Source organism: Diprion similis, chromosome 6, assembly GCF_021155765.1.
Source record: "Diprion similis isolate iyDipSimi1 chromosome 6, iyDipSimi1.1, whole genome shotgun sequence".
NCBI lineage: Eukaryota > Metazoa > Arthropoda > Insecta > Hymenoptera > Diprionidae > Diprion > Diprion similis.
Genome location: NC_060110.1, coordinates 5,600,948 through 5,626,623, shown reverse-complemented (window position 1 = coordinate 5,626,623; position 25,676 = coordinate 5,600,948). Strand labels below are relative to the sequence as shown.

The 25,676-nt window shown below is 33.6% G+C and overlaps 2 protein-coding genes across 3 annotated transcripts; one reads left to right on the top strand and one right to left on the bottom strand.

Annotated features, from left to right (window-relative positions):
- The first annotated feature begins 61 nt into the window (after positions 1 to 61).
- Positions 62 to 25,457, top strand: LOC124407500 (dihydropteridine reductase). 2 transcript variants are annotated; one of them, XM_046883688.1, is made up of 7 exons: positions 62 to 67; positions 16,645 to 16,648; positions 19,812 to 19,817; positions 22,426 to 22,509; positions 23,057 to 23,303; positions 24,486 to 24,678; positions 25,049 to 25,457. In XM_046883688.1, the coding sequence occupies exons 4-7, from the start codon at positions 22,444 to 22,446 to the stop codon at positions 25,146 to 25,148; spliced, it is 606 nt and encodes a 201-aa protein (XP_046739644.1). In that variant the 5' UTR covers positions 62 to 67; positions 16,645 to 16,648; positions 19,812 to 19,817; positions 22,426 to 22,443; the 3' UTR covers positions 25,149 to 25,457. The 2 variants fall into 2 exon arrangements, with proteins under 2 accessions (XP_046739644.1, XP_046739643.1); XM_046883687.1 differs by lacking the exons at positions 62 to 67; positions 16,645 to 16,648; positions 19,812 to 19,817 and adding an exon at positions 17,790 to 17,992.
- On the bottom strand, positions 4,948 to 17,359 carry LOC124407496 (E3 ubiquitin-protein ligase KCMF1-like). Its single transcript, XM_046883681.1, has 8 exons — positions 17,125 to 17,359; positions 14,850 to 15,017; positions 13,511 to 13,650; positions 13,210 to 13,406; positions 11,887 to 12,079; positions 11,376 to 11,596; positions 9,153 to 9,624; positions 4,948 to 5,844 (listed from the first exon to the last, which is right to left on the bottom strand). The coding sequence occupies exons 1-8, from the start codon at positions 17,138 to 17,140 to the stop codon at positions 5,647 to 5,649; spliced, it is 1,605 nt and encodes a 534-aa protein (XP_046739637.1). The 5' UTR covers positions 17,141 to 17,359; the 3' UTR covers positions 4,948 to 5,646.
- Positions 25,458 to 25,676: the final 219 nt, after the last annotated feature.

Sequence of the window (25,676 nt, the reverse complement as noted above, 5' to 3'; positions counted from 1 at the left end):
AGAATCCGTACCATTTCTTTATTTCGACTTCAAATTAATGCATTGGAGTGATTTTGTTCAGAAGTGTGTGGGGCTGTTAAGCACTTTTTGGGTTTAAAATACGTGGACTTCGATATCTGGAGATATATACGACAAACGTCGAAATCGTATCTTTACACAATTGAACAGAGGCTTGTAGTATTACTGTTCTTTCAATTAGCAATCTTGTTTCTCACTATTTTGCATTTTGTAATTACATAAATAACAATAGTAACAATATAATAATAAAATAATTTCCTTTTGGATTATTCCAAGATGCTTCTTTCAAATGCAACGAGGTGTCAGGTAAACGTTGACGATTAGTCGTGTTGAACGACATCTCGGAACCATTCTACAGGCAAGGAAAAGGCAACTTATTAATCGATGGACATTCGTTGACTATGCAGTGTTTTATACGTTGTCGGTTTAGCTCGCTAAAAGTCAACAGAAATTTCAAAATTATTATCACAACTGTTTAAAAAAAAATGTTGAAACATCGAAAAAAATAGGAAACAATTAATTTTTCCTTCAAACAGTCGCAGTTTTCGTAATTTTTTATGTCTCTTTGCTACGGGCTATTGCGACAATTTTACTAATCAAGAAAGAGCACTGGAATCGTGTCAACCATCTCAGCCGGTTTTTTGTTACGGCCATATTTAGAGGCTTATAACTTTTTTAATTTTAATTTTTTTTTTTCACCATAATTTAACAGCAAGTTTTTTAAACTTCTGTGAAGAAAAATTCTGTGAAGAAATGAACGATGAAAATTTAATTTTTTTTTCATATCATCCCCGAAAAAATGCCCGAAAGTCAGACCAGGATATCCCCTTAAGGGTTTTACATGGGTTTCGACGGTTAAAAAAAGCATATTTTCTTCAGGTTAAAAAAAATATATAATAAAAAAATTGTTTGATTTAAACTTCAGACGTATGAAAAAACAATATTTGAACGATATTTCATAAAATTTTTGAAACTGATTTTCGAAGACGTAGTATTTTCGCGATGGCTCATGCACGATAACTCATGCTAGCTTTATCTGAAATCAAATAAACATATATTTTCTGTTAGTCGGTTAATAGCTCGTACTTGGACGAAGGATTCAAAGAAAAATTGAAATTTGAATTTTTGACAGAGTTATGCGCAAATAAGTACAATTTTCAATCAAATCTGCACCATGTATTACCTTGTAAAATAAATTGTGATTGAAGGAAAAAAAAACCTTCGCCCTAGTACTATTTAATCCTATCTAGAAGAAGAAAAATTTTCACAAATTTCAATAAAATCGACGCTTGAGTTCCTGCGAAATCGTGCCCGCCGACTTGAAAAATATAGTTTTGAGAAAAGAACGATATACTTGTGACGCTTCCGGCCGGTCGAGCATAATGAGAAAAATTTCCAAACGCTCTCTTTCTTAGACTTTTAATCCAATTGGCTTAAAACTTGGCGAAAATATTGTATAAAATATTATGATATGTCCTACTATTAGGTAAGAAAATTGTGTTTTTGAAAAATAATTCTATTCACATAAAAATTGGCGTACCTTGAAAATTTGGTTCGGACACTCGAATTTGTTTCACGAGAACCTTTTGGATATATGGAACCTCCAGTTCTAAAACGACGATATAAAATTTTCCATACGCTATAAATACACTTGAGACACGGAATGAGGTTCAATCGATAAATTTCCGTTTTATAGAAAGTTTTTTGATACGAGAAAACTATATTTAGAACACATTTGTTACGAAAATGCCTCGCTTCTTTATTGGGAACAATTACATCGTTCATGCCCTTGAAGCAGCTAACATATAAGTGCTGCCGAAAAAAGTTTAAGACAAGAAATGTTCAACTTTCAATTTTTTCATGAACCTGGTTTTATACGTTTTTTTTTATCTTCAATAGTTGACGAAATATTTGACATCGTTATTTGTATCTCTATATACTTTCAGTTCTTCACTTTGTCGACCATACTGCCTGCATTAAATATTTTACAATCATTTATATGAGTAACTATATTGGTGATTAGAGATAAGACAAGTGTATGAAATAATTTTTATCAAAAATCGAAAGATAAAAATTGTTGAGTTTGAACTTTTTCGACACCAGTCATAGTTGGGCTGCTGCAGCAGCATAAACGATTAAACTATTTATAACAGAGAAAGGGGGTCATTTGCAGAGAAGATAACTCTTTAGATTCGGATTACGCATATCAAAATACAAAACAAAAAAAAACCATCGATATCATTATATTTTGTGTAATATATGTTGTGTTATGTATTTAAGGGCGCGCGCTTATGGCATAATCGCATAATTACTCGAACATTCGATGTGAAAAATCATTGATATGAATTCGAAATTCATCTATCACGATTTTGTTTTCATTTTGTTCGTCGATGTAGTAAAAATGCGTTTTCCCAACGCCTGCGGCTTGAGCGTGAAACGCCTTATTTCCGAAGAGCACCGTAAAGCGACGCCGGCGCATGCGCACGATTAAAGTGCTCGATTTTACACACTGCGGGTTTCTTTGGCGCATGAGCACTTACGAATAATTCATTTTTACGCGCTGTGTCAGTGAGCGTAAGTTTTGTTTAACCCCAATTTTACGTATTACCAGTGACACGTTCGTTGCTTCTCAAATCAAAACTTTCCTTCACAGTAGTTGAATATAATAGCGTGTTATACGTGAGGATGGACAGTTTTGAGGCTCACGCTGTTAACTTTACATTCATCGAAAACCGCCCACTTTCCACATTTGTAACACAATATGATACGGTGGATTATTGTATTACAAAAAATTTCTGGTTTTTTCTATGCAGGTTAAAAATATAACAAGTGTATTCCTGGATAATTAATTAATTAATTTCTTAAGACAGACCATAGAATTCAAGTATACCGATCAGCTTTATTCGTTTACAATACACATGATTAACGTGCATTACAGAGAATTCAATTTTGTAGAAATGTAGTATAATGTAGAGGGGATGTTATCGAATACGTGTCCAGTTGGGTTCCGTTCATTTTTACAATACTTGATGTGAAAAATTTAGTTCAGTTATCATTTTTCGTTTATTCTAATTTTTAAAAGTGCGTGTCGATTACTTGTAGGGTTTATCAAATCAAAATCGTAAATCAAAAGAATCGAGTAACAAGTTTTAGATAAAAATTAAATTGTACTGTACAACAAGTGATTTAAAACGTGAGGAAAAATAATGCGATAATGAGGTTGAAAATAGAAGAGAGTGGATCGCATAGCTAAATATTAATGTAACATTGAACGATTTCATCGCCGTAATTAGATAATGAGTGGATGGAGTTCTTGGGTATAAAACAGCCACGTAATGCTATTTGACGTTTTGGCTCGGGTCGCGGCCGGCCATCATCAGAAAACGTTTCTCATTCTCATTCTCAGTTGGCGCCAATGAAAGAAGGGAATATTGATGGTAGTATGATGTAAATATGCAAAATGATCATTAGTAAAGAAATAATTCAATTCAAAACAGCTATTTCTTTGAATGCCAAGGAATAATAAATTAAGATTGATTTATCCACCAATGATTTATCTTCAATTGATGCCTACTGCAATAATCTCTAGGAATAATTAGGGATATTTGAAATTGAGTAAGTTTGACACCATGTTCTAAATTCTAGGTATTTTTAAAACTTTATATTTATCATTTATTATTTATAACTTAAGTTATTTTACAAATTTCGTTTTTTTTTTGTTTTTTTTTTGTTTTGTTTTGTTTTGTTTTTGATAAATCAGAATCACATCGGAGCGAGTACTATTGTACACTATGCACACTGATAGAACAAAGAATATCTTAATGCTCTTGACTATATGTAGATATAGTCAGGTTGAAATTAGTATTCATATACCTACTTTTCGTTTTTTTTCTCATTTCCGCATCTTGATTTTTGTTTAATGAATTTTCTCTCGTTTTGTACATATCAAAAGCATCAAGAATTTTTTTTTTCTTTCTAAAGTCCAATTAACCCAATGATAATACTTACTCACCACGTTAATTACTCAAGTGTTCTTTATATTGTTAATTAATTAATTGATGAGACATCAATTGATTTTACAAACGTATCTCACGTTATATTTTATATGTTAAACTACAGCGTATGGTATAATTCAATATGCATTTACCAGGGAACTTCAGCATGTCCAGGAGTTAGCACATGGGTATAAAACGTACTCAACGAATAATAATAATATTAATAATAATTAGTATAGTAATAATTACTGCAAACGAGTAGTATTTTTTCCTTTTTTTGCCGTCCTTATTAAACAAGAATCACATACCAGGTAATATATTTTGCAACGTGCACTTTTTGTTTCATTATTTCGAATTTATTTCTTCACCTCTCGTTTGATAAAATTTTCTCTCATTCACGCATATTAAAACATTTTTGGTTTTAACGTTTTTTTTTTTTTGTTGTTTTTTTTACATTCAATTCACGGATTTTTAGTTTAATTTAAAAAAATGTTCAACTACCCCCCAAAAAATAAGATAAACTAGTCATGTGACAGATAAAGAATCAAACTCAATCGAACAATAAGGATTTGGCAAATGACAACAGTTAACAAACAGAACAATATTTTTTTTACAGTATGTAGTCTAAATTCACAGAAGCGGCACCAGCAGCGAGTTTCAAAAGCAGTACTTTACTCAGTAGTCGTAGTAGTAGTAGTAGTAGTAGGAGGAGGAGTAGTAGTAGTAGTAGTAGTAGTAGTAGTAGTAGTGGTAGTAGTAGTCGTAATACTAATAGCAGTAGTGTATCATAATCAAAAATGACCCCGATACGATTCTTTCAAATTATATAACCTAATTATTATCAATTATTATTTTATTTGATTCATTTTCCTTGTTAAAGCCTTTTTTAATGCAAGAGGTAGTCAGCCGCTTTAATTATTAACATGGCAAAAAATATTATTTCACCCAACGCGTGACAGTTTATTCTTTTTATTTTACATTTACTATTATTTAACCACCCCCAGAAATATACGTATGTCTCGAGTCTTTTTTTTTTTTTTTTTTTGCGAAATGCAATTTCACCGTATCACAGTCTACATGTAGCAAGTTCGTATGTGTGTGTATGTTATCGAATTAGCAGTCCTTCAATCAGCGGAAAAGCACAAGAGTATATGTATATTTATTAAATATTCTTCAATCAAAATATGCATAGACTGTTTCAAATATCACGATATTCAAACACAATAATAATAATTAATAATAATTAATAATAATAATAATAATAATAGTAGCAATAGTAGTAGTAGTAGTAGTAGTAGTAGTAGTAGTAGTAGTAGTAGTAGTAGTAGTAGTAGAAGTAGTAGTAGTAGTAGTAGTAAATTTTCAACTCTCGCCATCTGTCGGCAGACTACTTTTCACCAAGGTGGTTTAAGTTGTCGTCTGGAATAAATGAGGCAGAAAAAGTTCTACAGAAAAAGAAATCGCGCTGAGGTACAGAGAAGAAGAGAAGAGAGAGTGGGGGGTTGGGGGTATTTCAAATAATTATCAATATATATTATAATAATAATAACAATAATGATGAGGTGTTCTAAACAGTGCTAGGACTAGTGCTAGAGGGCCTATAGGGGTAATTTTTTTCAGCAATAGGGTGGGGTTAGTGGGGTGGCGGCGGCTCGGTGGATTGGTTCCTCCCATCGACAGCTCTTACAGGTTTTCTGCGTGACGGGCCTGTTACACTTACAGGACCTACGCCACCCCGCATATAGGCCGGCGCTGGAGCAGCAACCGGCTCCCTAATCGTGCCAGTTCCAGTGTTCCTTACCGGCGCTGGCGACAGAGGCTGTTGCAGTACCTAAAGTGTGAAAGAAATATTATTATTATTTATTCAAATCAGTAAAATTTACAAATACAAAGTGCTTAAATATACTATATTGAAAATCTGGAAAACTCCAAGAGTTTTGAAGTGCTGACTATTTTTGACTAAGTCGAATTCAATGTAAACATCGAATAAATTTTTAGGAACAATTCCAGATGCTTGCCGAACTTTTTTTTTCGAATTGAGTATCTCAAAACTTTTCCAATGTTTACCATAAATTTGACCAATTCAATTTGCTGCATAAAGATTAAGATATTTCTGGAAATTATTAGAATTTTTCGTAGATTTTCTTAAAAAACTGTGGAACTGTGAGCAATTGTGATAATAATTTTTGCCAGAGGAAAAAGTAATATGCTCACAATTAAATTTTTTTTAACTCCGTGTAAATTCTCGACTTGTTTAGAAGAGGTTTACTATTTGGGGTAAAAAAAAAAAATTATTATTGAATTATCATTCAACACAATCCATTTTCATATTTTAACACAGGATATAGATACTTATTTTCAACTAAATACCTTTATGACTACTTCCTACATGATAGAAACTCAAAGCAAATCCGCTTATTTGGAGAAGCAACTATGCCCTCATGTTTAAACTATTTTCTTTTTTCCATCTCAAACAAAAAAGTACATTTTTAAATGTTTTTTTATGTTAGCGCAAGAATATTAATCTAGGTTAATTAAAATTAATAAGAAAAACGATGTGGTAGCGGCATTGAAGAAAATGTGATATAAACAAGATGTGAAAAAATTGTTCTACTGAATGGTACACCGGCATAATGTTTTGTTATATAGCACAATGGCCCACTGAGCATTAGCACTTTTAATTTCAGCGCACAAGAAATATAGCACACAAAATTTTGTCTAAAACCAGATTCTTTTGATACACCGCAGCCTAGGAAACAGAAAATATAAGACACAACTGTGTGGTATGTCGATAGGAGTTATGGTACATAATAGGTATTTCATTTATAATGATTTATTTAACGCACAGGTAATGCTTGAAAAGTATGACATACTGTTCGTTTGTTCGTAAAAATTATCACACACAGTATGAAATTCACAATTCAATTCAGGATTTGGACTTTAGAAATGGAGCGTTCTACAGCTAGGTGACTGAATTTTGACACATACGAAATGTAACACATAAATATTTTCGCAAATTTATTGCGGTATAAGATTCGGCATGTCAGTGGAATGACGTATATAAAAAAAATGAATAAAGTTGGTATGATGCGTAGGATTTGATCAATGAATATTATGTAATATGTTTCGAAGACAGCAAAGAGGCAAGCGATCTTTTAAAAAATTTTTATACTGGTATTATCATAAATTGTCGTCAATGAAATTCTAAATTGCAGGGCTTATAGCCGTATATTTGCTCATAAAAACTAACTAAAGTGACGACAAATATTAGAAAACCGAATAATTAATGTCGAAAGAGTGCTGAAAAATTCAGGTATTTAGGGAAATTGAGAAACGTAATTTTGAGTACAGAATCTTATGTTCAATGTCTGTTCAGCTGCAGACACGTGTAATGAGTTATTCTCAGATCATGCACTAAGCAGATTAACTAATTCTCTTTATTGGAGTATCAAAAATTTTCAATTACAAAAATCAGGTAATCATTAATTGCATTGGTATAGCTCTATTCAGTTCACGAAATTTGTTGAAAACAAACCTCTAACTTTACAAAATTTTTTAAAACTAATCCCACCTGTTATCTTATTGAATTTGCTAATTCAAAAGCGCTAATTTCTAAAATTGGAAAAAATTCAAAAACATCTAGTAAAATGTAACAAAATTTTTGAGTCAATGTACAGATGGAGTTTTTATAACAACAGAAGTTACATTAGAATATGACATACGTAATCTACCTTCTCATAATGCTTTAATAAGTTGAAAGAAAAAAAAATTTCATCACTGTGGGAAGATAGATTTTGTTAACTTTGTAAAAAAAATTCATTTTAGAATGTAACTTCTGGTGTTATGAAATCTTCATCTTCTGCTACGGCTCAAATATTTTGTTACATCTTACTGGAATTTTCTGATTTGTAAATGGGCACATCTGGAATAGCAAATAAATTTAGATTCAAGACAGGATTAGTAAGATTTTTGTTAAAAAATTATGGGCTTATTTCTCAACAAGTGTTTTCACATAACTAATTTGGGAGTAGATTTAAAACATGGAATTCAAATCCTATTTGTTACCTCGTTGTGAATGCCTCACGTATAATAAACATTCTCACATTAAAAAAGAAAAAACAAAAGAAACTAAAACTTGCGCCTGTTTGACACAGAGATGAATTACAGTCGATAGCGTGGGCTTGGCTTTCCGAACGTTTGATATTTTAGATGGGTTACTAAATTGGTGTTATATAGACTTAATTCTTCACGAGGATTTTCCGAAAAATTATATTAGCATTATTAGGATGCAGTTTCTCGTGTTGTTGTTTTTTTTTTTTTTTTTTTGGGCTGAAACATTATGTCTTTTTTTCAATCATCTTATGATCAAGGCTAGCAATATTTCGCCAATTTCAATACAGTCATACACATGCGGTGTGGTCGTTTTTTTTATTTAAATTTTCTTCCAACTGCATTAACATTAAAAAAAATCCGAAGGTATACGTTCAGGAATGTCATTCTAAAGTTTGAATTCAGAAGACTAATTGTCTTTGTGACAGCAAGAGTGGTAAAGAGACATATTTTTTATAATTAATAACAAAAGTGACTTGTTTCACAAATCTATCTGTCATTCTATGCACAATTAGGACTTTTTCAAGTAGGAGCAAAGATGCACGATCCAACTTTGCACTTGAACATATTTTTTGTTGGAGTTCAAATTTGGAAGAGATTTAACGCATAGCAGTATAAGTAATTGTAAATTGATTGAAGAGTTATCTAATTCACTAATTAAAATAACGGTTTCTGCGAAGTACGTTAACATTTTCTTTTTATTTTTCATCTTTGCAGATAGTTTGAAATTAGTTTCGATATCTTGGAAAAAAAAAGTAGAAAGAACTCATTCGAAACTATGACACCTAACTCTTGACGCTCTGTTCAAATAAAATCAATGAACATGTTTGTAGCTTTGAGTCTACCAGGGAATAGTTTCATTTTCCTACATTCGTCGAAACTTATTGCATTCGAATGCGAGCAAGTCCTCAACTACAGCAAACTAAAATTCTGCCCAAAACCTTGGGCCCCCTTAGCAAAGCACAGTAAGTCACGTAAGGCCAACTATCTTTATGTTCTTTCATCGACAAATAAAGTAACAAAGCTCACCAATGGCTGCGGCAATACGCTGTGCATTAAAGTCTGGACTATGGGTGTATTCTGAGTAGAGACTGCATTGGGATTAGGAGGAAGTCCTTGGTTTATAGGGCCGACCATAGTTGCGGCTTGGGACTGGCTTCCTGTGGCAGCCGCTCCTGTCTGTAGAGTTTGATGCGATTGTTGCTGTTGCTGCTGCTGCGGATTTTGTTGGACAACATATTTGTTCGTGGTTGTTTGATCCCTTTTCACTTCTTGGTTAGAGTTATTCTTCTTTGCTGGAACTAGCGCCACTGCACCGCTTGGAGTTTCCGGTGTTGTTGTTGCTGTTGATCCAGGAGTCTGGACGGCCGATTGTTGAATCAGTTCAGGCAGGGCCTGAGACAATGTGCTTACGACAATCTCCCGCGTGAACAAACTCCTGTTTGCACTCTCTCGTTCAATAATCTGCAGTTGGTAGTCAGACAGCGTGTTCGTCATGCACCTGCGCAACCGAGGAGGAGGATATATTAATACTTTTGTATAACCTTCAATATCTGTTGAAATTTTTGATGCCATTGTAACGCAAAGATCACTTGAAAAGTGAGGGTTTTCAAATTATTCAGTTATCTTATGGATAACAGATTTTTCAGCTTTGGTTGAAGATTATAGAATGTGATCATTGAGATGGATTTGTTTTTTTTACACGTTCTGGCGAAATAAAGTGTTTGCAAATTCGTTTGGCAGTGACCTGCCTACAGATGACATGCGCTTTTTGGTTTACATATATATATAGACTGTCTAGAGGATCTTTGTTCAGTTTCAAGATAGCATATTTTCATTTACTGTTTTTTTACCTTCCTATTTATAGCACATTTTTTTTTGTGTACAATTCCAACAAATCTCTATACTTTCAAATTCTATACTCAGAGCTGGAAAAGTGTGTTTAAACCCTATAAAAAGTTTTGGCAATTTTAGAATATCACAACAAGAATCTCATGTTTTTTTTCAGGATACATCAATAAAAAATGGAATAGCGATATACAAAACAAGCAGACGTGAGTGAATAAAAAGTCCTCAGGTTTTAGGGTTTACAAATTAGACAATTAACCCGTAACGGAGTTCTCACTGTTTTTGGAATGTAATTCAGTTTTTAGTAGACTTTGTAAATGACCACAATAGGTTTTATATCCGCCTGAAGACACCAGAAACACTTACTCAACGTAAGTAACAATATTATTGCAAGAAATTGAGATTACTAAGAGTACTATGATGCAATCGTTTTATTATCGCATCTTGGTTACAAAATATTAATGCAATTTGTATACGATTTTATTTTAATTGTGCATTGTATTTATATTTTTTAATTTGTAATTGACCCATTGCTAGTTTTCCCACTACAGATACGAAGTTATCTCATCCCGTTTTTTTAAACTGTTGTTTTTAAGACAAGTGATATTGTAAATGAATAAATCTCATGAAAATCATGCCAATGGATGTCAACATTCTATAACACATTAGAGTAATTCCATAATTGGGAAACTTCATATTGTTTTATTCAATAGTGGAAGGTTATCATTGTCGATCTTGGGTATAATTTTTTTTTCTTTAAAAGTTAGATCAAAGTAATTCGTATTGCAATTCGTTTTTCAGTTCTAAGTGAATCGTGAAAATTATCGAAGAAATTCAGTGTTTCACGATTTCAGTGATTTAACTATTACCATTGACTTGTTTTAATCTCTTATATGATTTAAAAATTAGATTTTACTAAAATATTAAATTACACCTGACTGAGCTAATACCATTGTTAATATGAATCGATTTTAGACATTACCTGATATTCCCTGATTTTTGTGACTATAAAAATTATTGTAATATTTCTAGGTTTTCCAAAGTTTCAGTTTCTATCGTTATCCTGTGAAAGGAGCAATTTATGAAAATGATGCGGAATAATGGCCTTCCGCAATTAGCCGAAACAAGACTAATTCACATCATGGATTTTTTGTTTTGCAGTACCAGGGTTAATAGTAACCACCTTTGCGACTTGATAATAATATACTGGTTTGACCTAGATAAGAATGCAAATAAAATATTAAAAGCACAATATAGAATCGGCAATGGCAATTGGTGCCACAATGCATGCCTCTTAAGAACCCTTTCTTCATCTCGATCGTCATATAATGTTCCACCTTCAGTTTATTAGGCAATGTTATTGAAATTAAGTTCACAGTGCGATGCATTTCAGACAAAACTTACCTGGGTAACAGAAACATGGAGTTCTGAGAGTTTAGTGACGATGGGTTGGATGGATTAGCCGCGTTGTTTGCGTTGACAGCAGCGTTGTTGTTGCTGGCTGAGCTGTTGGTGACCACGCTGGCCATCGTAGCTGAGTGTCCACTACTGGCCACACCCCCGCTAACTGTGCCAATAACTTGCGGCTGTCTCCTTGGCAGTCTCTCTAGTTGTTGCCGTGCAACCTGGTTCGCATAAGCATACACAATACAGATACATACGTACATGTATATATAAATCTACACATGTGAAAATGCATACTGTGCACGAACTTGTTCGTTCGTACCAAGTACGATATAAATTAAGACAGACTTGGAGTCATACCAAAGAAGTACATATTGATGACAATCTTTCATAATTCGACATTTATCGATTTGCTGCATGATAACAACGAAAAAGCAAAAGAAAGACGAATAAGAGGAAGAAATTCTGAGAAATAATATCATCGTGTTCTAAGCAAGTCTTTACAACGTACCCTGACTTGCTGACGTTCAAGCTGCAATTGCATTTGCAGCTGTTGTAGTTGGGAAGGTGCAGACGATCCTTGACCAGTGCCAGCTCCAGTCCTTCGTACACCTGACAGTTGAGACAGCAGTTCTGTGATTGGATCGATACCCTCTCGACTGTTGGGACTCAGCGCTCCTGATGAACTGAAATGCATGTTGGACCTGCAGGTCCAATGTCATTCCAATGACCATTATCTAAGATGAGATGATGAGCTCGACTTTCGGATGAATTATATGAAATGATCGTCAGATTTTATGTCATAAAACGGATCATTTTTATATCAATAACCATAGAACGAAGTGGAAAAACGTCTTTAACAATGAAACTTTTATGAGATGTGTGAAAGGTGGCATGTACTGATGCGATTTATTAAATGTGGCTACAGTAGACACTGTGCAAAGAGAAAGGTTTATGAAAAAACAAGCAGTTTGCAAATATAGCGACTTTCTTTGCTAAAAAAAGGAATTTTTTCTGGGTCGATCTCTTGCACAGAATCTGCTAAAATACAGTGACTGTACTAATTTCCTTGCCATGTAATGTGATAGAAAGAATTTTCAATTAGTTTTGTTTCTACAACGAAATTTATATGTGACAATTATTGCTATTTATTCCACAACTCAAATTGTTATATTTCAAATTTTCGATTTCGTACAGCTTTTTAAAATTCCATAAAAAAATGTTATCACATTCATAACTTTTCTTTGGTATCAATCTTGCTTTAAAAGAAGAATGCTCTAATTACTTCTATCAATATACAATTTTGTACATTGATAATAAATAACAGAATCTATTTCACACTTGGAGCAAATGACAAAATCCTAGAAAATAACTAGATAAATTCTAGATTACATGTATTTTACTGCATTTCTAAAAAATTAACGTTTTTGTCAAATTATTCTACAGACAATTTCAGTATACCAATATTTTGTCCTAAACTAACATGACAGGGTACTTTTTTTCTATTCAGAAAATCCTCCGTAATCAAAGAATTCCCTGATTTGAGTATAATATTACTCTGTCAAATAATCTTCACTTCTACTGATGGAAGGAACACAAAATTTGGTGTAATGAAGTAGTGCAGAGGTTTTCCTAATACATTGAGCACCTACTGCTTTTATATAACTAATCCAAGAATTTCGCATTGTCATAGGAAATTTTAAACATACATTTTGGCAGACGTTCACCGATACGATCAAGAGAACTTTTTTGTCCTAGCAATAAATGAGAATAAAGACCTGGAGGTTAACCAATCACCAACTGTTGGTGTGATCCTTTTACTAGTTTATCATACCTCCGGGCTCTGGGAGCTCCGACACCTCGTGACGGGTGTGGCATTCGTCGAACATTGTGGCGACTAGAAGCTGGTTCATCAAGGAAGGATATTAAATCTCTTGGACCGCTTCGATGTTCAAGGGTCAAATGTCCCGCAAAATCATCAGTTACATGATTCGGGTCTCCCCCAGGCAAAGACGCGCACACTGGGCATACCTGTCGAAAATTGTTGAATAAGAAAAAGTGAAGAAAAATAAAACACGTAAGTTGATGTACATCAAACGAAGAGGCTACTGCATGGAGTACATTGATGTACTTACCACTTCAAACGACGTATCTGGATGATCTGCTGCAACATGTTCTTGTAGCGTAGCTTCTGTAAATCCCATCCTGGTGCAGTAAGGACACGTCAGAGATTGCGGCTGCTCAATGCTCACTCCTTCTCCACCGTAATAGAGTTCTATATTTGAAATGAGATATTGATAACTTGATTAATCCGGTGAGTTCTCGAGGAAAGGAAATAAAGCTTTTTTTTAGGAAACCAGTTATTTTGCAACTTCAGAATTGTTTGAAATTTGGTAAAGTCTAATGTAATAAAATGTGATCATATTTTGTGAACTTAAGTCGTTCAAAGTAGTTCTAAATTTGCAAAATAGCAATGTTTTTAAAAATAATTTGTTACGTTAACATTACTAACTTCAACCTAATTATTTTTAGATTGAAAAGTTTTAAGTAAATCTCTTAATGACACAGTTTGTTACAATAGATTCTGATTTTAATTATTACAATTAATTTGAGACAGATGGCCTCGCATTGTTGGGAAAATTTTTGCGGGTTTTCCATAGAAGAAATTTTGTCTTTGGATTATTCTAGCATTACAAATCCTCTGTACATGATGCATATTACATAATTAAAGTGAAACCTCTTCCATATCTATGTTTCACATTTTAATTATGAAACTTCACAGTTCGTATTACAGAATTATTTCAATTCAATAATACAATATTAATTATTGAACTAGGTGTGAAGTTAAGAATAGTAAAAACCTTTAGCCAAGGATTAAGAAAAATATTCTTATCCATAAACTGTACCGAATAATTTAATTGCAAATTACATCTACGTCAGTTGATCAGCAAACACAATCAGGATCCAAATTATTTACAAATCTGTGGAATGAATACAGAGTTTCATATACATTTTCTTCAATTTTTCGATCAATTTTTTAAACTGCGTGAGCTGGATTTAGAATTCTACTGATCTACATTCTTAAATCAGTATTAGTTGTAGATAAGATTCGCGATTAAGTTCAATTAATAAAAATTTTAGGTACGTCTTTTTTATTCACAGTTGAGAAAACTCGGGAAATCAGAATATTAGTGCTACTCGCTTCTGAACACTGAGCATGGATCACTGTATGCTAGTTGAAAGGACAATATCACATTATCAATAATCAGCTACTTAGCGTCACCTTGCGTGAGCGCGAGATACAATTTTGTGTGCTTATTTCTTGTACGTATAGCTTTAGCCTAAAGAAGTCTGCAGACAACATAGAAAAAAAATTCTTCACAGAAACAAGAATTTTTTTTTAAATATTCAGTTGGAGGAATTCTTCTATTTTTTCGACTACCTTAACGATACATGCAAGATATTTAGCTTTACCAAAGTCGGATCTTGTCAGGATGCACTGCATAGGATGATCGACGAGATGCCGTGTTGTGTTAGCACCTGCCTCATAGCAGTTTGCGCACAAGTCATAGTCGTAGCATACCAGGCATTTATACCTGCGTCCACGAAAATTTCCCTTGAGGCAGGAATCGCAACTTACCCCTGAAGACACCAAGAAAAGTAAGAAACGAGTTTAATACAAAATACTTATCATTTAAAAGAATTAATTAATTAATTAATATCTTATAGCACTTTTGAAACTTTGATCAATACACCGAGTATATAATAATATGTATTCTATGCATATCATATAGAAATAAGAAATGATTATGCAAATATATCATTTCTTATATTAAAAACAGATTGATTTTTCAGTCTTGAATGGCAAATGTTTATCTTTGCGATTTATACAAAAGTCAAATTTTTGTGTTTTAAATTTACAGGTCTCAAGATATTCGCGAGTTTTTTGAACGGACTTCAAGTTTCGATCCATCAGGTTTTACTGGAAATTTTACTTGCTTTTAATACGGAGATTCGATGACTCAGTGATTATGGTTAAATACTATGTTCGATCAGAAATTTAGGTAATTCAGATTCAGAATTTCTATAACACTCAATAAATATGTAAAATTTTAGAGTGATCCAGGTTACTGAGTAGCTTTAAATAGACAGCAACCTGTACGTTTAGTTTCTGGGTCGAGATTACCGTGTCAACTTGTCTATTTATATGATACACGTACAAAAATATGTGTAGACAAATTAACTTACACATTTAAACGAAAAAAGTAATTGGCTAATCAAACACGACACTTGTGATACAGTAGTGGCATAGGACAAAAGTAAATTATTTTTATGTTTGAAACTAACGGTCTAATGAAAAAATTTACAACCATTAATAAATTGGAGCACAGAAGGTAATGGAAAGTCTAACTGTTGTCTTAATTTATCATTTAAATTAGGAATGCATGTGGCAAACGAGCTAATAATTAATGTTTATAAAAACTGTTCTTGATGTGTTTGCATGTTGTTTAAAACCAAGAGGTGAAATGTTTACATGAATTTTTCATCAAATCTGCGTTGAAAATGTTTAATCAGATAAAGAATGCAAAATATGCAATTCTTGTTAAATGTCTTGATTATTGTTCAAAGTTAGTTGTACCAACTGAACAAAGAAACAATTCATCGTGTTACAATTTTAGTAACATTTTTGAATGAAAAAGAAACGAGAATGGAAAAAGTGATAAGAAAATAAGAGAATTACTCTTATCACTGATAGAAAATTAACTGTGTTCTAGGTTTCTGCTAAGCGGGAAGTCTTTCATCTCTCATCAACTTGTTGACAAACAGTTTAATACACGTACTTTTGTACAGTGAACTAAGACGCAACTTGTAAGCTGGATTTGAGCCAAAAGAATATCCCCAGTTATGTTTATTTTTGTAAAATAGCTACTGCGAAACAATGGCAAAGAGCAAAAGTGTTAGAGAAAAGAGAAAGGAAATTGACTGTATGAATCAAGTAAATATTTTATTATTTGAAAGGGAATATATTGGATGAAATTATTATTTAGCAACGCAATTTGTGGAAGGTGTGAAAATATTTTAAGAAAATGAAGAGTTGTTGCTTCTCCGATGAAGAATCGTGCATGATATTGCAAGTCCAGGCGTATTAAAGTCCGGTAGGATGTTATTTATGTTACAAAAAATGAAAAATATGGCAAGATGACGATACGTTATATGACATGTGTTAAATCACGAATAAGAGGGAAAGGAAGGGAAAAATGATTTCAAGGCTCGTGTAAAAATTAGCTTTTCCAATTGACAGTTGCTCTCTGTAAAAAATCGTCGGCCGTCATCAAAGATGGGGATTTAAATGTCCGAAAATCGGAGGTCAGGTGTGGTTGAAAAATGGAAATCCTTGTTATCTTAGGTTACGCAATCGTCGCTTAATCTGGTATTTAAATAAAATCGAATTCAAAAGAAAATTTGCAAAAATTCTAATAGATTCTGGTGAGGTGGTGCCATCTGTATGGTGACATTATATCGCTCCTCGGGGATATCCCGATGCCTTGGCTGTACGAAATATGTTTTATCATGATTAATCGGGAACGGCAGACCTGGAGGAAGCGCCAGGACGTATTTGGGGAAAGAATTGGCTCTTTCAGGGGGATAATCCGGTGCCCGGTATTAGGATTTTGGAAATTGGTTTGCTCGACGTTGCGCAGTCAGCCAGCCCGCGATCACCCCACGAAAGAAGTTGAAATACACGTACCTTCATGTCGACTCATTTTCTATTTAATAATTTCATATACGCCGCGTAGCACGAGCCGCGCGCGAGCACTTTATACCAGACGACGAATATTTGACAGACGCTGAACCAGTCCGCACGGCGATCAAGTCGACAGGTGCAGCGTAAAAAACAATAATCGTTTAAACAAAAAATTTTTCGTTACAAATTCCAGCGTAAAACCTAACCCAACTAGGCTACTGTGACGTCACACTAGATTTACACTCCCAGAGTGCGTTGCGGGCTCGGAAGTACCGAGTCGAGCCGAGAATACTCGAGGCCTTCCGATCGCCGGCGAAAGCTCACGAATCACGCTCGGCTATCCTCGGCGCCGCTCGCTCAACCATAGAGGTATCCCTATAGAGTAGGAAAGGCGGCTCTGAAAGTGTCCGGCTTGTAGAAAGAGAGAGAATTTAAGAACACTGCTTTTCTCTTTCCACTCGCGCATGCGCAGTTCACTAGCTAACCTGTAGGTATGCGTCGAACTGGATATAAGTGATATAAGTGGATGACTGCGACGGTATAGTACTGCGCATGCGTCGTTGGAGAGAGATGGATAGTGGTCTTACATTTTCTTTCTCTTTCCAATAGCGAGACACATCCACTTGTTACGAGCTGTTACGAGCGCCTATACCCTTCCTACACTATCCTCATACCTCATGCGCTCAACTGCGCGCGTTTCTCTCCACGCATCCGTACCTATATTACCCTGGATTTTCATCGTTATATTCAGTTATTGATGTTTATTCATTATTGAACAATGGCAGCCGCCGTTCTCGGTCGCGTGCTTGTGTACGGGGGCAAAGGAGCCCTCGGCTCTACTTGCGTCACTCAATTCAAATCAAAAAACTGGGTGAGTTGAACGTTTTATTTGATAAATCGACGTTCATACGGTTCGACATTATACTTATTTTCACTTGAGGGAATATGCCTGTTGCGTGGTTTGTTATTCCAACGTTTTTGCCCGGATAAATCTTCGCTGATCGTATTGTAGTATGAACGATTATAACAGCTGTCGTTTCATTGTTTGAATTGTTTATTTGGAAAATGATTTATTAACTGTTGAAATTCATTTTTTCGCCTTTTTATTCGATTTGGCTAGTGGTCTCGGCACCTGGACGATTAATGGTAAATTATTTTTCCGAGTATCCGAACGGTAAACAAGACATCATTAGTCCGCCTGTTCATGACACTGAATGTTTTTCAAGTTTTTCAAACCCTGAAGCTATGCAAGATACTGCGATCTGTGATTTCGAAATCGTAGGATTTCAAGGAAATCGTAACCCAACGGACTTTCTTTTATTTGCGGGAACGTCCGCCGCCGTAGAAACAATTTACAAAAATATCCGGGTAATTTTTTCAGAAACGTCTCATTGCTTCGAAAAATTGTTATTTTGTAAATATATAAAATTCGGAAATAATTCAGGAATTTTTTTGTGGGAGGCAACCCGCGCTATCGGAAAACAGGAAAAAAATATTTCGTCACTTTACACACATGATACAGACGGTGACGTTATATTCTATCCGCTCTTTTCTTAAACCGCAATTTCATATTCTCTGTCCTTTTCTAATCGAGATTGTGTTGCGTATGTGCGTATGTGTATATTAGCCACAAGTTTCATTCAGGTTTATCCCGAGGTTTATCCTCTTTTAGCTCGAGTAAATACCACTTGGCTGCCTCTATATCATCATGCAGTAACAGTTATATTTCAAAATCTGTTGGGTTTTTCCAGAATGTAGTACCAGATAGCTATCAGTGGATGAAACTTTCCATCGTTCGAATTCCAACTGAAAATTATATTTATATTAAATACTTATTATTGGAAATCTTCTAAATTGGAACATTTTGTTCGATCTTTGATAAATTATTATAAAATACACCGTATTAAACTTATTTTTTTTTTGGGAATTTTTCGAAAATTAATAGGGATATTGCAATTTAAAAGTTACCTCAGTTAAACATTATGGGAAAATGGGATTACGTGGAAATTTATTAATGGACTTAGAACATTTAATAACTTCAGTAACATTTATCAATTCGATATATATAACAAGTTGTGAGTTTAAAAAAATACACACGTGACACACAATTACTACCTATCACGTGGATCGATATTATAATTAATGCCCGTGTCATGGATATAAATTTTATATGGAAAGTAAATCAGATTTTACGTTGACGTCAAATTCGTATTCGATAATTCTTTCATTAGGATTTACTGAATTTCCGATAATATCAATGTTGTGAAATAACGATTTAAAAAAAAACCTCGAGCACCTTACAATTTTTGCAATACCTGTTATGTAATAAAGTCAAATACTAAAATCAAGAATTCCCAAAAATTATATTAGTTAAATTTAATGATATTCCGTCTTCATGAATGAATTTGTTCAATTACAAATAAATATTACGTAAGTAAGCATTTTCTGCTGGGACTGCTTTCGAAAGTATAAAACATTGACTAATGAAATTTATATTTTATTTACTTTGCTATTCTAATATTTCAAAAACTGTATTACCGATAAAATCCAAAGCTAATTCAGTTCTTAATCAGGAGAAGCTGCGTTGATTAAGACCAAAATCATCAAAGTCCATTGTAATTTTTATTTCTTACGTTTTACAAATAACTCGAAAAATACTGGCCCGATCATTTTCATAATCCATATTGTAGTTCCGAGTTAAAAAAACCCTGACAAATGAGATCAAAATCATCCGAATCTGTTCATTCGTTCTCCAGACATCATAGGATAAAAAATGTACACACATACACCCAAGCGCCCATTGGAATATGATCAGAATGATTTTCTAGGCCTTCAAACGACGGGAGTATAAAATTAACTTTTAGCTTTCGGGGTGATTATAATAACTTTCCTTATTTTCTTTGATGTACTTCTTTTTTTTCGCAGAACAGGAGTGAGAAGTTGAAAAAAACAAACCCGTATTCATTTACTGAAATAATTGTTCGGCATATAATCTGTGTTATAACATTTGTGCTTGGACCTATTGTCTGTATACATATAGCATTTGTATTATTTATTGCGAAAGAAAAATGCCCTCCAACTTGATTATTATTATTATGATGTATACGCTCATGTATACGATTATATTATTTTTATTTCAATGCGCAATTCTGTCCACTTTCAATCGTTAGATTTATACTGATCAATGTTGCATAAGTGAGAGGGAAACTATATCAAGGCCAAGGCTGGAAACCAATGGAACCTTTCACGTAAAAGACACAAGTTGATCCTAGGTGGCTACAATCTCCAGCATTACTAATAAATTCAACTACCTAGGTGTAATTGCTAGGCATGCAGTAAGGAACAAGCTGTAAAATATTTTATTAATTGTTATATACAAACCAATTTAATTACTGGACGTACCATCAAGTATGGTCAGAATCTTTTGCTGTTAATCCTCTCTTTTTTTATGAAATGATTCCTTCATTTTTCGTGAACTGTGTCGAAGCCTTTCAAGTTTAATGAATTTTTTTCTATGGAAGTATACGTTCAAAAAAATTTGGGACATGGACATTTTTCTTGTGCATCGTTCGAATTTGAAATTGTAAAAAGTTTCGGATCTTGTTATTCAGTAGATTTCTAGATTTACTTATATCACCGTAGGTGATGAAAAGTAAAAATGGCTTTATCCATACGATTTCATGGTGAAAACCAACTTATCAGAATACTATTGTGTGGAGACAAATTCTTTTGAACTAAATCTGCCTTCATTTAAAAATAATTTTTACGCAAATTGTACATGGCAAAATTTTTGAGGCGTTAGCCAATTACGTTAGAGTAATATTTCAGATTTTTACTCTGCCTTCTATGGACAATCTAAGTTTTTTTTGTAACGTCTCGTTTTTTCCATAATGCTTTTCTTTGTGGCAGGTTTAATAGAAATTTTATAGGATCCAAAAAATGGTGCTTGTAGCATCAAAAAATTATTTGAGAATAATAACATCTTAAACTAGACTCTCTTCTTAAACTACCGCTTTTATCAATTTTCGGATTAGATTTTAAATCTATAAGAAAAAATGAGGCAGTTTATTTTACCGTTTAATGCTGAAAAAAACTTGTTGAATATGATGTTGCATTCAGTTCTGGGCATGGGTAAACGGCTTGGCGAGAAGTTGTTACGTAATAGAAATAACGGGAGTTGCAAAAGAGTATTTTGCCATTTTATATTCGGTAGACTATCAAAATGCTGGGTATGAAATAAAATTCTTATTTGCAACGTCAGACATTGTGTGGAGAAAATTCAACCCAACTAATTAATCGTGAACTGGTAAAACTTGAAAACATCGGGTAATTTCCAATTAAGTAAATACGGTAAACACATTTGTGGCGGCTCTAATGAATTAGTAAAACATAATAATTCGGCAACTGCATTTTCTACAAAGCAATTCCATAGTTGCGAAACAGAAAGCTCTAACTTTGCCTAACATACTTTTTTTAAAATTAAACAGCGAAAAAGGGTGAGAAAAAGTAAAACAAATCGACATTCCAGAAAGAACGGTATTTTCATAAGTCAATATTTCGGACAAAAAGATTTTTACTAGTGCATAAAACTCAGAGATGGCTCATTGTCCGCCGATTTTATTTTAAATTTTCAATATATTTTTAACACTGCCATGGTAAATAAAAATTCTTCGAAATTTATCCAAATTTTTTTCAGAAGGATTTCAGAACTAGATCATTTCTTCAGACAGTGTAATCGAGAACAAAATTTGTATTACTTTTGGAAGAGCTTGTATTATTCTGGCAATGTCTGAGCTGTTTTAAAAAGTTCTAGAGTTTTTTGGAATGACCTTGTATTCCTTTGAATTTCTGTCTTTATAACTAGTTCTGACAAAATCAAATTAAATATAAGAATCTGAACAACTTGCAGAGACATTTTTTCAGAGAATCTTCAACTAATATTTAGTATGAAGAATATTTTCTCGTAGTGGCTGCAGCTGTGCAGATACTGCTAAACCTAATTTTCCTAAATGCTTAGCTAGTTGTGATCATCCAATATCGAAAACTAACGTTTCAAAACGGTGGAATTGATATTTGGCAAATGTTTAATCAGCTATCCAACAGCCCACACGTCATACGAGCACGTTAGAAACGTTGACATGCTATGATAAAAGCAGAGCCAAAGGTTATCCGATTCGATGTAATTGTCGGATGAAAAAACTTAATGGTCAATGAATTTAATTAATTAATTGTGCAACTAGCGCAACATATGTTGAAATTGGGATATCTTAATAGTTCTACAATTGTTTTGTATTTTTGTTTTAGTGGGTTGGGTCCATTGACATGAGAGAGAATGACCTCGCAGATGCCAACGTTATCGTCCCATCTAACGCAACATGGGAGGAACAGGTATTCAAACCGACATGGAATTATTTTTTACTATTTGGAATGAAATTTTGTGATTCAGTTCTAATGTTTTTGGGCTCATTTTCCTTGCCGACTAAACCCTCATATATTGTCTAAACAGCGTGCAAGAAATCTTATATTATAGTATTATAGTACAGTCATAACGTGAAACTGCAATAATCGTTGACAAGTATGTATTGTACAGTATTCGGGATAACAATTTGTAAATATTTTGTCAAACGATCTCTGCACATTTATATGGTGTATAAAATAAGCTAAAAAACATTAAATCCAGGTGAAAAATATCAGAGTTTGAATGTTTTGAACGTTCTAATGATAAAACCTTGTCTCAAAAATCCTTGATATCTTATCGCTTGTTTCTGTTATTTGAATTTGCTTATAATCACTTTATTAGGTAGTAGAGAGGTTCTTTCACTCGTATTCATTGGCATAAATAACACAGATGGAAATTCTTTAAACAAACTTTTCTCTATTTTTCACTTTTTATTCAGGCAGAACAGCATACTCATCTTTGAACATTTAATTGCAGGAAAATCAGATCTTGTCGCAAATTAAAGAACTTCTGAAAGGAGAGAAGCTGGACGGTGTTATTTGCGTGGCAGGTGGCTGGGCCGGTGGTAATGCAGCAAGCAAAGATTATGTAAAAAATAGTGATTTGATGTGGAAGCAAAGCGTCTGGAGTTCGGTAATTGCCTCTAGTATTGCTGCTCACCATTTGAAACAGGGAGGTTTCCTAACGCTGACTGGTGCCAAGCCTGCGCTTGAGGGAACACCTGGTTCGTGATTTAGATAAATCCCTTCTTAAAACTAAATAGATTTTTTCCAATACTACATCCACTTTTGTACATCGATAGGATAGGACCTTAAGTTGAAAGATAGACAAATCAACGGGTAGAATACGATTGATCTGTCCAAAGTCTTTCAGGTTTTTAATGTGAAAACAAATATTCAAGCACGTACCAAACATCATACTTATATACAGCGTCGTAGGAACCTATCAGAACAAAAATTTTGACGAACACATGATCAAAACATGATGATTATTGTTGATGAAACATATTTTCATAAGAAAAACTAGGTCATGACTTCAACAGAAACAGTCTAATTAGTGGCAACTATACTCAGATGAATCATTGTAACATTCTTCAAGTGACGAAAGTATTTAATTGCAATTCATTTTATCTGACGTAGTCCTTAATATGATTGTTTACATATCATTGGAGATAAATTTTATTTAGCATCCCAGTCAATTCAGTTCCATGCTCGCAATCAGTGAAATCATAATGCATTATTATTATTGAATAATTATTTTGTAAAAACGTATATTATTGTATCTAAGAATGTATTTTGGGCAATCTTGAAGAATCCATTTGAGAAAAAACGTGGCAGTAATCGAGTGAAATCGGCTGGATAATAAGCTTTTAATGTTTCAGAAATGATACAATGATTTGGGCCTTATAATAGCGATGATAATTGTGCTGTTACATTGTCAGTCAAATATAATTCTGTTGAATTCCTTTCCATTACTTTTATGTAAGAAAAGTATTTGTTTCTGTGGAAAATCACTTTTTCTAATTTCAACGAATCTTTGCGTTTTTGGGACTCTAGAATCCGAAAAATAGGTTTTCATAGAAATGTCGGTCTGGATGTCGGTCCGACTTGATCAAAAAATCTAAAACTCATAGGGTTTTACAGTCAAATGATGGACAGGAAAATTGCTGTGTCTCGTTTAATTTTAACTTCCGGTTCTACTGGAAATGAATCGATTTTCAATGTTTTACCGGCAAACTGATACTTTTTGATGAAAAAGTGTTTTCCAAGTTGTTTTTTTTTTTTTTCGTACCATGGAATTGTTCACCTTCTTCAATTTCAAATGCATCTTCAAAATCGTTATTGTATAAATTCATACATTCCACGCGTCTGTGACAAGAACATTTTTTCATTACTACACTTCTTAGGTATGATTGGGTATGGAATGGCCAAGGCTGCTGTTCACCAATTGACAAAATCATTGGCTAATGAAGGGAGCGGTCTTCCTAAGGATTCTCTCGTTGCCACAATTTTACCTGTCACACTAGATACTCCTATGAACAGGAAGTGGATGCCAGATGCTGATACGTCAACGTGGACGCCACTAGAATTTGTAGCAGGGTGAGAATAAAATCAAATTTTCAGAAAAACGATCTCTTTTGAAGTATATTCTAATGATGGAGTTTGATGTTCTCAGATGAAGGAGTCTAATTTTTTCTACCTGAAGTCCAACAATCTTTTTTTTTATGTATCGTAGCTTGAGACATTGTCACAGATTTTTTTCTGTTAAATTCACGTTGCACTACCCAATAATAATATTTTGTGTTCATTACCAATGTTTAACACTTTCGCTTGGTAATTACATGTTCAAGAAAATTGAAAGATTTATATTCGACAATATGTAGCAGTTTTCTTCACAACTGCACTCTGTAAATAATTTGAGCAGGGTGCCTCTCTGTTCGTATCTAGGAACTGTTTATTTCCATTACAGGCTATTTTTCAAATGGGGTCAAAATCAGGACAGACCGTCAAATGGAAGTCTTTTGCAGCTGATTACCAGGAACAATCAAACGGAATTAATAACTGTCTAAAATTGAAAACAACCAAGCTGTCGAAGATGGAATACGAAACACCATGACAATACTGCATTTCTGTGAACATATTTGTAGACATATAAGTTGATTTTGAATGTGGACCAATTTTATTTTTAGTCGGAGCTGAAACGGGCCAAGTAGCAGTTCTCAATATGAATCTGATGTAGAAATTGTACAGCTTAAAGGATTTATTAAAATTTGTTGCATAGTTTGCGTCTTGAAAGATAATAATTTGTTGCTCGTTCCAAACGATGATTTTAACAATTTATACAGGTATATGTAAAGCAAATAAAATAATTGATTCGACTTAGTTCTTAACCATTTTTCGTTCGTGCCTTGCATTAAATTTACATAACTTTATACAAAAAGTTATTACTATGATCATAATTAGGCTCTGCGATGAGCGGAATATATTGTGGATTCAAAAGGCCAAATCTAGAAATCGGTAAATTTCTAGAAACGGCACATTTTTAAGGATGAGCTTTTCCATTGAAAGTTTATAAAATGAGTTGTTTTCTGCAAAAG